Source organism: Barbus barbus, assembly GCF_936440315.1.
Source record: "Barbus barbus genome assembly, chromosome: 1".
In the NCBI taxonomy this organism is placed as follows: Eukaryota; Metazoa; Chordata; class Actinopteri; order Cypriniformes; family Cyprinidae; genus Barbus; species Barbus barbus.
The window spans coordinates 15,104,304-15,117,590 of record NC_136729.1 but is presented as its reverse complement, the minus strand read 5'-3'; the positions used below and the strand labels follow the sequence as shown (position 1 = coordinate 15,117,590).

General features: G+C 35.2%; 1 protein-coding gene across 1 annotated transcript; it reads right to left on the bottom strand.

Annotated features, from left to right (window-relative positions):
* Positions 1-216: 216 nt before the first annotated feature.
* On the bottom strand, positions 217-3,264 carry LOC306865967 (uncharacterized protein). Its single transcript, XM_079410856.1, has 5 exons — positions 2,989-3,264; positions 1,561-1,926; positions 1,335-1,467; positions 1,126-1,174; positions 217-690 (listed from the first exon to the last, which is right to left on the bottom strand). Exons 1-5 carry the CDS (start codon positions 3,038-3,040, stop codon positions 415-417), a joined length of 876 nt encoding a protein of 291 aa, XP_079266982.1. The 5' UTR covers positions 3,041-3,264; the 3' UTR covers positions 217-414.
* Between the last annotated feature and the right edge of the window lie 10,023 nt (positions 3,265-13,287).

Sequence of the window (13,287 nt, the reverse complement as noted above, 5' to 3'; positions counted from 1 at the left end):
TTATGGAAACCTACAACCGCAAGCAGGAAGAATAAACCAGAACAAGAGCTAGATAACGGAAGTGCATAACATGTCCTTGTCCCATACAATAAATAGAACTGATCATAAATGCTGACATAGGTACAACAAATTTACAAACTTGCAGCATAGCTATAGAAATTATTCAAAATTATTTTAAATTTTGCTTTGAAAGACTTGACTCATGACAAAATACTTGAGACTCGCATGTCTGTTTATTCAGTGTTAGATACATTTATCTTAAACTGAAAATAAAATATGAATTAACTTTTAATATAAATTCAAAAATATTAATTCACTATTTTCTTTATATAATGCATTGCAATCTGCTTTAAGCTATTTTACATTACACAAATATGACAAGGTTCCTCTCAATCACACCGGAAAGACTGGAAACTAAAAACTACTGGTTGTTCTGTAGTTTGTTGTTTCTGGCCTCAAGGGGCTGCCCTCCACATTTCTTTGTGGAAAGGGACTCTGTCCTAATAGGTGATAAACGTGTCCTTGATCAGTCATGGTACCTTGTGTCCATGGTTTGGGTTGGCCTTGGTAAGACTTCCACAGCCGGCCATAGAAAAGGTCTTTTTTGATCTTGGCATAAAGTTTTGAGGGGTCAAAGCCATTCGCAGAACTTTGAGAAGCAGGTGCACCAACTGATTCTTCAGCAAATGTCTAAAATGAGAGATTTACTGTTTAGAATGGTTTTATTATTGTTATTAAAATATGTAAAAACTATATATATATACACACATTGTATAAATCATAATGTTACCACAAACAAGGGTCGTGACAATTGGCAGCGCTCAAACTTTAACCACAACCACGCATGTTCTTGAGAAAATAACAGGAAACTGATACCTTAAATGCAATCACTGACTATAATAAAGTGCATATGAGACAAAGGAAATGACCCAGTTAAAAATTCACTATAATGCAGTTCTCACACTTTTACTCTGCAGTATACCTTTTCAATTGTAACTGGTGTTGATGTTTTGGTGAATAGTCACGTTTAGCATTTATAACTTTAACTTTAATTTAATTTATTCATTAGATTTTTTAAAGTGTATCATTTATTTAAATTTCGTCTTTATAGCTGTTATGTCTTACCTCAGCCGGTGAGTCTGTCAGGTATGTTCGTATTTTAAAGGACTTCCTCCTGCAAAGTCAAATTTCTCATGTTTTTCTCTTAAATTTTGCAACTACAGTTTAAAGTGTTTAATATACAGGTTTTGCTTTGTTTTAGTCTTAAATATACTAGTATATAAATATTAGTCTTTTATTGTTTTGTGTAAATATTTGTAAGATGTGACCTCTACCTTCTACAGCTGTTTTTTCTGCATAAATAGAAAAGGACGGTCAGGATAAAAAGGGAGAGAATAGTTCCAATGATCATTGCACCCAAATGTCCAAATAATCCCAGACTTGGTTCTGGTTCCACATATGTAAAATCTATGACAAAAATAAAAAATAAACATCACCCAAAAAATTAAGAGTCCCAAAGGAATTACAAGGTATGTATAGGACTACATGTGTACACTTTACCTTTGATCATAGACGTGTTGATACTGACATCTTTCATACTGATATCAGTACACTGCTCAAGTTTACCCGAAGGAAATGTTATGAACGCACAACAGATTAGCACGCTCTCATTTGATGCTACTTTAATGACCAGGGATGATGATGGATGAGGAGATTTTTTGTTCTGGATCTTTACTTTAGTCTCATATTCTTGCGTTATGTAAATTCCTAAATGTGGGTGATACGTGCCCAGTTTTGTGCGATTCAGGCCTTTTAGCATCTCCCAGTTGATTTGTGTCATGTTTTCGTCCCCTGAGAGGACACAGGTAATGGTCTGTCCCTCTCCATCTCCACTGTGACTAATAGATACAGCACTGTTTGATTTGCCTGTTAAAGAACACAAATGAAAACACAAAGAGATATTACATGGATCTTTGGGACAAAATACTAAAAATACTGAATTACGAATGCTTAGTGAAGTTCGTTTAGTGCTGTTACTGAGGAAGAAATGTTATTACCAGTAAATCTTTATAAACTTATTTGCTAAAACGAATAATGCATTGCCTTCTTCAAACATCTGAAGCTAATATTGAAACGGTTGTTTTCAGAAGTGGTTGCTGCAATTTATATACTGCCCTCAAAAATGCTTTAGAGTGAGCAGCTAATAATGCATGTTGAAACTACAATACAAGCTGTGCTTAGAAGCGGAAAAAGAAACTTGCTCTACAGTTAAAATAAAAAAGGTGAAGAAACAATTTTCACAAAATGCTACTATATTTAATAAACATTTAAAAAGAAACAGCAAGTAATTGAGTTGGAACTGAATTAGAAAATAAATAGTAGTTTCTTGTCAAATATTCTACAATACTTTTACACATTTTATTTACAACTTAGAAAAATCCAAGTTGTTTTGTACAGTTTGTTTAAATGTATTACTCTGACAAAAAAGGAAAAAACACAATCTGTGCAAATCAATTGTCAAATCAGAATAAATCAATGTGAATTCTAATAGTAAATTCTAAAATAAAATTAAATATGCTATAAAAGCAACTCATTAATGAAAATGTATAATACTACATAATATGATAATACTAAGGTACAATATTATGTGATATGATAATCAAGTGATCGGTCATTTGTTTATGTAAGATGTTGTCAGTGAAAGTGCAGTTGGTAAGACAGCAGTCAGCAGTGCATGTGAAGGCGTTGGCTTATGCTTGTGTGAGCATATGTATGGTATCAGTATCAAGATACACGATGTCTTGATTTACCATAAAATCATTTTTGTCATACCATGGCTTTAACCGTTCTTTTTCTGAATGCATATTTAGAAATTTAGCATCGTCTGCTCAAACTAATAAGCACAGACGTTTTGGTTGTCCATACGCTTTTTTAGATACACACACAATATGAATTTTTTTTAAGTTAATTCACACAATATGCACTTACCTGATTCCAGGAAGGCAAGGATGAGAAGAGCGGAAAGAAAGTTGCTGCTCATGGTTGTCGAGCCAAACCAACATAGGCGTTCTCTTCCGCCTGTTTCCTGCTTTGCCTGTTGGGTTTTTTTTTAAATTGTTGTTATACTGACTTCACACTAGACCTCTCTACATGTCAGTCTTACCATCAGCTAATCTGAATGAGCCTTTACTGCATCTTCTTTCTTTTTTTTGCCAACTCAGTCAGATCTTTGATGTCTCTAAGAAGGAAATGATGCTTGAACGTGGGAGTTTCCACCAAGCATATCTTTCTACTTAGAAACGGCTGTCACCTCAAGTTTAACAGTATGAAGCAAGTAGTGTATTATATGATATTTTAAAATGAATATGCAAAAACTGTAAGCAAAGTCTCACCACATTAGCTTAAAAAACTCACACTAGAACAAGGGAAATAAATATTACAGGTGGTAACTTTTATGTTTTGAGGAAATGGAATCATTTAATGGAAACTGCGAGGGCTGGACAAATCAATGGAAACATCCATCAAATATGTTAATGGAAAATACATAATCTTTTATTCTGAGAGGAGCTTTCAATTATAATGTAATGATACCTTACTTGAACTGTAAGTGATATATTGCTGAGCCAGGAGGTTAAACAATTTTACTACAAGGTGACAACTGAGACGACCAGACACGCACATAAGGAAGTCGTGGCCTAATGGTTAGAGAGTCGGACTCGTAATCGAAAGGTTGCGAGTTCGAGCCCCCGGCCGGCAGGGATTGTAGGTGGGGGGAGGGAATGTCCAGCGCTCTCTCCACCCTCAATACCACGACTGAGGTGCCCTTGAGCAAGGCACCGAACCCCCAACTGCTCCCCGGGCGCTGCAGCATGGCTGCCCGCTGCTCCGGGTGTGTGTTCACGGTGTGTGTGTGTGTGTGTGTGTGTGTGCATTTGTTCACTACTCACTGCTGTGTGTGTGCACTTGGATGGGTTAAACGCAGAGCACCAATTTCGAGTATGGGTCACCATACTTGACAATACGTCACGACTAAACGTCAAGCCAGGGCTGTGTTGACATCTGTGCTTGCTTATTTGGTCTTACGCTCACCACAGCCCCATTTTTAAGACTGCCATTAACATCAAACCATTAAGAGGTTCCTTGTAATGTTTAATGCCATTTAGTATTATAATTTGCACTTGTGCCTTAAAATTACCAATACTGATAAAAATTATTCTGTGGTGAAGTAAAAACAAAAGTCATTTCTACATTAAATTATTTAGATCAGGCAAGAATTTTAAAACGAGTAAATTCTATATCAGTACTCAATTCAAGCAATTAAAGTTTGAACTCATAAGTATATTTTACTTGGAATTGTTTATGTTTCCAAGGATTCTTTGAGTAAATTTCAAAATTACGATAGGCCTACTGGTGTTCCCATGATGCGCTGGGACATGAATAATTAATAAGGTTGAATTTTTCACTGTTGAGTTGAGTTTGAGTTGTATTTACACTTGTTTTATGGTTGCTTTTGTTGTTAGGTTTAGTAACTTGCTGTTTTTTCTTGCTTTGTTAATTCATTTTCAAATTCATGCTCAAAAGGACGCATTTATACTCAAACATCCACTGATGTTACCGTCATTGTGTATGTGTACCAAGTATTAAGGTCTCTGTGTTCATTTGGAAGCTAACTATATTGTGTAGACATTATCTTAGAAAGTGTAATTAGCTGTCTACTGCTTGTTAACTTATAGGTTTCTAAGTGAACCATGTGCTTTAATAGTATGGCTTTTTTTCAGTGCTATGTTGTAGGAGTGAAGTTCCCTAATAATAATTGAGTAAAAATGTACTAGAGTTTTGCAGTGTAAACTTCAAATGGTTGAGTAGAATTTACTCATTTAGAATTTAATGACTGTTATTTACTCATTTTCTTTGCTAATTTGACATAAATTAGTTAAGTTTGTCTCAATTCTATATTTAAATTTACTATAAAAATGTGTGCAAAGCTTGCAAAATAAAATTAAGTAAATTTGACTTCCTGTTCAAAAATAACTAGCCTTTTAAAATGTGTTTGTAAATCTTCTCATTCTCATAATGCTATATTATCACCAAATCTTGGACTAAATCATTTTGTCAACTTGTTTTCTTTCCGTTTTAGCACAGGTTTTGTATTTCTTTTTGAAAATGATTGATTGTAGGTGAAAGACTGACTCACTGTGTGATTTAATTACCTTTCAAGGCACTTTGCTGTAACCAATTACCACCTGAAAAAGAAAATGTTAAAGGAACTGAGAAAAAGTAGGTATATGGAAATGACTGGATTAGACGTTAAAACTGTACAACAATTTTATTTTGTAGCAATACCATAACACTGAAAAATGTTGTATGCATCTGTTAAATGCAACATCATAAACTTTTTTTTCAGATGAAGACTGGATTGCATTTTAGGAGTCATTCAAACATTTTCTGTGAGTCTTGTTTGCTTACTCAGAAATCAGTAACTAACTTAGGATCATGCACATGCATCTATATTTCCCTCGTTTATTTAAAAGTTACCTATATGTAAATGGAGCTCATACGACAATGTTTAGACCATGTACAATTTCCAGCAAGAAAAGCAGTCTTCTTAGCAGATCATTTAGTGAGTGTGTAGGTCACTCTGTCCTCTTGCTATACAGACACAGTCCCTTCTCTCCTATAAATGGCCTTGGTCCTAATTTACACTCAGTCCACACCATGTGCTCTGTTGCTCACTTTCTCTCTCTCTTCTGCTTTCTTACATAGACACACATACGCATTTACACACAAAACTCTGCCCTATTTTGACCCTCAACAAATCCATTTGAGTTATTTATGAGCCATTAACATCTGCTCCTCTTAAAGACTATTCAAAGCCTCTGGAAAAAATGGAACCCTTTGGAACCCAATTGTCTATACCATAGGAAGATTTGAAGGAAGAACCAATGGGTGCATACATTTACTCACAAAGATGTTTTGGTCACTCTGATATTGTTGTCAAGTATATTCACAATGCTTTTAAGATTCATGTGATTATGATTCATCTGATCAAGATTGTGTTGTCTTGTTGTGTGCTTAAAACATCGATTGATGTTAACATAGTTGATGTCCCCCTGTAGCGTTTGTGCTTTGTTCTTAAATCCTGTCTGCTTGATTATTTTCCTTTCTATTTTTATTAGACATGTGCAAACTTTTTTTGTATCCTCTGCTTCTTCCTCTGACCCATTTTCTCTCCTACCTTCTCTCTCTCTCTCTCTCTCTCTCCCTCTCTCTCTCTCTCTCTCTCTCCCTCTCTCTCTCTCTTTCTCCACCCCTCCCCCATTCCCATCTGTCAGATGGACAGGTGTATACATACAGAGGATTGAGCATTGTGTGTGGCATGTGATCCTATAACACAGTTTATTGCGGATATGTTGTTGTAAACATAATTTATGCAATGCGTAACTGACCATTTACTCCCACACAGATATAGATACATTAATTCTGCTTTAATTGATAGGTTTCGACAAACATTCTAACCACTGTCAGCATAATGTGGATTTGAAAACATTCATCCACTGCATTGGATTGCACTGTAAGACTTCTGCTGTCTCCGTTTTACCTGCAGTTATATATAAATTTACTCCAAATACTGTTGGCTCTTATCATAAATTTTGTAATATCCAAAATATATATACATACAAAAAACACAAATACATACAAAAATATGTACGTGTGTGTGTGTGTGTGTGTGTGTGTGTGTGTCTGTGCGTGTGTATGAAGTAGAAACACTGATATATACATATGAAGTAGAAAGACTGATATAGTTATTATATATATATATATATATATACACACACACACACACACACCCACACACACACACACATGCTATTTCAGTCTTTCTATTGTGTGTGTGTGTGTGTGTTTACACTTGTTTATATTCATTCGCAGAGGAAGTGTTGCATAATGCATCCATGTGACACCATATCCATCACCATACTTTTCTATTTTCTGTTGCTCTGGAATACAATAGCGTGTGTTTTGTATGTACACTGAGGAAAAAGATGAAGCCAGCTTGTGTGCCCAATCCAGGTTCCCCCACCTCTTCTCCTTTAACCCAGCCTTACTTCAACATCCATATGGGGTCTTACACCCTGATCCCCCACCCCCACTTCAACACACATAGACTGACCTCAGCCCCCATCTACACTGCATTTTATTACACTGCGATACACTGTGCTTCCCATCCCCCTCCGTAGCTCTGCAAATAGAGTTTGGGTAAATTCCACTCGAATGTTGTCTAAGGCTAGGCCATTGCCATTATATAATTCACAAAGGACCTTGTCATGAATTGATTTCATTCATTCATTCATTCATTCATTTTTTTGTAAGTACATGCAGTACCATTTCATATCACAATAATTTTTCCAACGGTGTAATCCCACTTTATTTATTATGAAAGTCAAATACAATGATTTTATTTTCATTTGAACACCTCATTAATGTTTTCGTGCAAATGTTCAATATAATTACAATCATAAAAACAGAAAGGGTAGGTGTTTTTTTTGTGTTTTTTTGTTTTTTGTTTTTTTTTTTGCACTAAACGCAGTTTTTGCAGTATTCAACTTCACCATTTCTTTTTTTTTTTTTTTAGGGGGGTACACTCAGAAAGCAAGTCAAATATATTTTCTCTTTTCTCTTCATCATAAAATTACAGACATTAATCAAGGTGCTTAAGTAAAAACATATATTGGCATGATTCCTTTCAACCAATTAATAATCCATTGTTGCTGATTATTCAGTGGCATCTTAAATGTCACTCTTCCAAAAGCAACCATGCAATACTAAACATATCAGGAATTAATTGATTGATTTGTGATGTCAGAATTCTAGACTCGTTTTATTTAATCTCACCTCGATTTACTTAACTGTATTAAAGTGCAATGCATTTCTGAAATGTTCATTGTAATCCAAGAACAGGTGGCATGGGTTTAATTCTTCAAACCTATCTATAGCAGCTGTCCATCTCTCATTTTCTGTCTAAAGTAGGCTTCCACCATTTTTACCAAACATTTGAGATATTCGCATTGTCCACTATGTGTTCATTAAGAAATGCTCATCTACAAGACACTGTATTGTTCTTGTGCAGCAGTAGTAGAATACTAGAGGTCAGTAATGTGAGGCTGCAGAGACAGCTGCTTCTCGTGTCAGCATAGTTCAGCAAAGCGTCTCACGTTCTCCATTTGTCATTGCCTGACACATTGACTTTCGTGGGACTGCATTTGATTCACTTATCTTATGCTATAATGCTCTTCCCTTTAGCTGCATGTTTGTTGCTTACCAAGCCAAAATGTTTTACATGATGTGCTGGCTGGCAGTGCGTGGGTTCTCTATAATATAATGGTGCAATCGTTTTTTTTGGGATAATGGTGGGCCCAAGGACACAGCCTTATATTTTGGAATGGTTAATATACTGTCACCATGCCGCACACGGTTCATATTTTGTGAGGGTTGATTTTTGAGTCCTATTGAATAAGACAATAGCTCATCAAAGATCTAAAAACCCCATCAATAAAATCCTAATGGAACAAAATCAATCACGCTTAAACAACAAACCTGATTAGTAGTCTCTTACCAAGCATCCTGGAGTTAAAGCAATTAGTAGGCAAAGTTTCATTATACCTGCAGTTGTAAGGATTTTCTTCTTGGTGACTAAGGCCTAGCTTGGCAAGCATTGTGTATTGTCAGCTGCTAGTCCTGGTATTTGTCTGTAACGTGATTTGTGTAATGTGTAGGTCACTTTGAAAGCATCTTCCGAGCATTCTGATAACACCCATTGTGATGCAAATAAAAAAAAAAACAAACGAATGTATGGCTCTCACTTTTTCAGAATAACATTCACTTCCTTTTTTCTTAACACTTTGAATTCATTCTATGCCTTGTTTGTTTAAAGGTTGTTTTAGTGTTTTCTTTCTTTCTTTTTTTTTCTTTTTTCTTTGCTTGTTTGTTTATTGCTAATCGCAGTACAATACACAGTTAGGTAAACACACACACAAATATCGCTAACACTAAGTTTTGATTAACAGTTTGGAAAATAAAACAATTATTCTAATACATCAATTGAAAACATCACTTAGCGCATAACATCTAAACTATGCTATTTAGATACATTTTGTTCATTCTGATAATGCATTGCAACTACAGCAAGTGGCTAAAACCTCACCAGTCCTTTTACAAATTCATTTGATCAACAAAATGTTAGTCACAGGTCTTCATATAAAGCTGTTTGTTATCTGCCACATTTTCAATCTTGCAAATGAATTACCGCATTACATCTGTCGCCATTAAAGATAGAGCTCATTACGCTTACGGTGTTACAATGGTAATGACAAACACTCTGACAACATAAACACTAGTTAAAATGTTAAAAATGTTAAATGATTATGCACAAGGTAAAGTAATACAAAAACACAACAAAAGGATTGACATTAACCAAGAACCTCAAAAAGACTGCAGTGACTCTGTTTGTTTTCCATCACATATTGCAGTCATAAAAAATGAAAATTCTCCAAAAATATCCAAGGATCTCAATGAAAGATATACAGAATTTCAACATTTTGGGTCTTGTCAAAGACTGTGTCTTGAACCTATGCTTTTGGGCTTTTTTTTAAATGGCAGAGAGTAAACATGACAGTTGTGTTTTCATGGGGTTCATCTGGATTTCTACTGCATTCAGCATGTGATCTTTGGGAAACTATAAATAGAATTATCTGTCACACTTAACAGCAGAGACCAAGCTCTGAATTTAGATGTTATCTAGGTTTTTACATAAATTATTTACATATTGTTTAATGTTACAGAAAAACAAACATTTACATGCAGTAAACCTGTCCTATACATATTAAACATACACATGTCACTGTAATTTAATGTAACAAAATGCAAAAGAGCATGTGCACATAGACTGGTTTCATAGCCAGTAGCATATCCGTTACTTAAATAAGATAAGATTATTTCATACCCATGCCTAGTCACACTTTAAACTGCTTCTGGACCATCCTGGATGATCATTCTGGTTCATCCAACCATTTACAATTTCCTACTAACATTCATTGGTACATTTAACATGTAGTATAGGTAAATTTAAACTTGAATTGAATGAATTAAATTCAAAGAATAGAGAATGAAATGAATTTAGCAAATAATTTCTGACATGCCAGCCAGGATTTGTACTCAATTTAACAGTGTAAAAAAAGAAAGAAAAAAGTACAAACTACAAAAAACATAAAAAGCAATACTAGCAAATTAAGTTAAACCACTGTCTGCACATGACGACCGCTGCTGTAATGTTGATTTTAAGAAGTGACAGATTCTAGTTTTGGAAACATTTCTAAATATATATTGTATATTAAAATATTCAAGCTGAGTTATTTGTTAAATATACAAAGAAATAGGTATATAGAGATGCACACAATTACAACAAAATACTGCAAGCAAAAAGAGAAAAAAAATATATCAGTGATTAGATTTTTTAATCCTTTTATACAATTAGTGAAGTATAGCCTATAGTATCTTAAAATGTATATCATGGCTAAAAAAAAAAAAAAAAAAAAAAAAAGGTTTACCCTTAGCATTTTTAAACACCCTGTCTAGACTTTTTAATTGTTTCATCATTAATTAATTTGTCAATTATCACCGATTCCAATTGGACAGGTTCTAAATGTCAATATATTAGTACAAGGTCTTTGTGCTCAGTGTAAATCTAGCCACATGCTCATTGTAAAGCCCTTCCCCACCCATTCACACAACATGCACATTTCAAAAACCTCTCATGGATTATAAGGGTTTTTAAAAATTACTGTATTTAAAATAGTTCTGCATCTCTCACAATCTCTGAAAAAAGGAACAGACAAAGGTAACAAAATATTAAAATATTTTCCATTAGTTGTCACATAACTGCTTGAGAATAAGCAGTCATATTGGGCAATAAAATAAAAAAAAAAACTAAAAAAAAAAAAAAAAACAACCCGGAAAACAATTTATCATATAATCAAAATGCCTTTTATAGCATTGAAACTGTATTCACCCTCTTGATTGACAGTTGGCCATGAGTTCTTTTTTTTAAATCATTTACAAGCATTAGTTTCCCATCATAGGAGATTTTCAAATATTCTGCACAAACACAAAACATGACACCCAGTTTGTATCTAGGGCTAATGGGAAGACTCGAGTGAACACAAACTCAACAGCCACTGCTGCATCAAGAGAATGGATGACATGGACATTCAAACCACCACCTTCTTGAGGTCTGTAGAAATCATGGTCCCTGCTTTGCTGATAGTGGTAAATATGTCCATCAGCGGTTTCAGACAGGTACAGTGTGGCTTATTCAGACAATGGTCATTAAGTAGGAGCTTTATTAACGTCTATAAAGTCAGGAGCACACCAATAAAAATATCCTTGAATTTAAAAACGTTACGCAGACACTCCTATTCCGATTACAAAAAATATATAGCACGATCCACTAAATGACCACGACTGTTACAGCAACCCACACTGATGTTTTATGAAGATCCCCACTGTGCTTTGGAATATCTACATATCTACAGTATAAAGTGCAGCACATCAGAACAGCTAGATGAATGGTCAATCCAATCGGAGTTGGATGACTCTGACATGGCGTGAGATAAAACACAATTTGCACTGGGATCTAGTTGCATTTTACCTCCAAATACTGCATTAGATTTGTAGATTGAATGTAACAAAATAGCTTTCACCACAGGTGAAAATACCTGTGATTTAGCCATTTCAGAAGCATCTGTGTATAGACACAATATATGTTTTTTTCTATGGAAAACAACATAGGGAGAAGCAGAGTTGAAGCTCTGATAGTGCAAATCAGCAATTTAACTGATATCACCTGGATAAGGCTTTCAGTTAAGTTTTTGTACCGTTCGAATAGTGACTTGGAATAAAGAAAACAAATCTCCCTGGTGGTTTTCCCCTCGTTCACAAAACATGCAATACACAGCTGATTCTACTACAAATAAAGCCCTTCATAAACATTACAAAGCAGTCAGGAAAATGAAAAACAAAAGATGCCACCATGAAATAAGGAATAGGTACAGAGCAGCGTGGCAAAGGACAGTGCATTTGACAAGGCTGGAACCCAGCCTTCTTATTTTAACCTCTCCTGCTCACTCTTTCCATGTCAAGCCGACGGGGATCAGGTGGAAGGTAAAGGGAGTCTGGGGTGAACCCTTGTTCTACGCAAGATGACACTCTCAGGATCCAGTTTCACTTACTCAGAGACGAGCCCTGAAACTTTAACTGGCCCACAGTCACACAGGATAACAAGTGTCTGAGTATATATTTGCTTTTGTATGACTTAGCACTTGAGGTATTACTTTAGTGCTGAGTCTGATAATACAGATATCCTGCTCTGGGTTGGTCTATCTATGTTGTCCTCCTAAATAGTGGGTTGGCGCTAATTACCAATGCGAAAGATGATTTCCCTTTTTTGTCACAAATACAGCGCTCCAAATAATTCCATGTCTAACTGTTGTCATCTTTACAATACAAAATGAACATTTACTCATTTTTAGAGCGGTAACGCGATCTGGATCACATGTCCTCTCCTCGCAACCTAGCATAGCCCCGGCTTCATCTCTCATCTCCCTCTGCAACCTGTCTTATTTTTCCATTCCAGAAAAAGAAAGTGAAAAGCCACTTCATAATTGAAAGAAACGGGTTTAAAGTTCACTCCTCGTGTGCCAGCGAAACAAGGGGCAACGTATCCATTACATCACTCCACCATCAGGTGGTCACAAGTCTCTAACCTTTTATAGTCTTGTGGCACCTGGCACTAGGACCTGTGTAAAATATAGAGTTACAACCTTCTGCACAATCCACAAATACTCAGAAAGGCGATTAGATATCCAAAGTGCTAAAAAGTGGAGCTGAAAGATAGAAATAATAAATAAAAGAGAAAAATTCTTAAAAGATTACTGGATTATTAAATGTCACACAAAAGAAAGTAACGGCTAAATATTGAGGCTTGTGTACCTAGGGAACCTTCCACCTCTTAGGTAAACTCACATAATACATAGCACTTAAATCTGAATGCACTGCGCTATGTACAAAAGAAAACACACACCAAACACATTTTGGGTCTCTAATCCAACATGTCGCATTTTCATGAGTGCTTTAGAGGCAAATTAAAGATAGCAGCTCTTGACTCTAACATCATTTGTAAATTTTTGAAGGCCAGTAGACATTGTTTTAAATTGGGAAAATGTCATTTTCATG

Coding starts and splice junctions, on each gene's coding strand:
- LOC306865967 (XM_079410856.1), bottom strand. CDS start 3,040: ATGAGCAGCAACTTTCTTTCCGCTCTTCTCATCCTTGCCTTCCTGGAA. Junction 1,927..2,988: donor CCTTGCCTTCCTGGAATCAG/GTAAGTGCATAT, acceptor GTTCTTTAACAG/GCAAATCAAACAGTGCTGTA. Junction 1,175..1,334: donor AGAAAAAACAGCTGTAGAAG/GTAGAGGTCACA, acceptor TTGACTTTGCAG/GAGGAAGTCCTTTAAAATAC.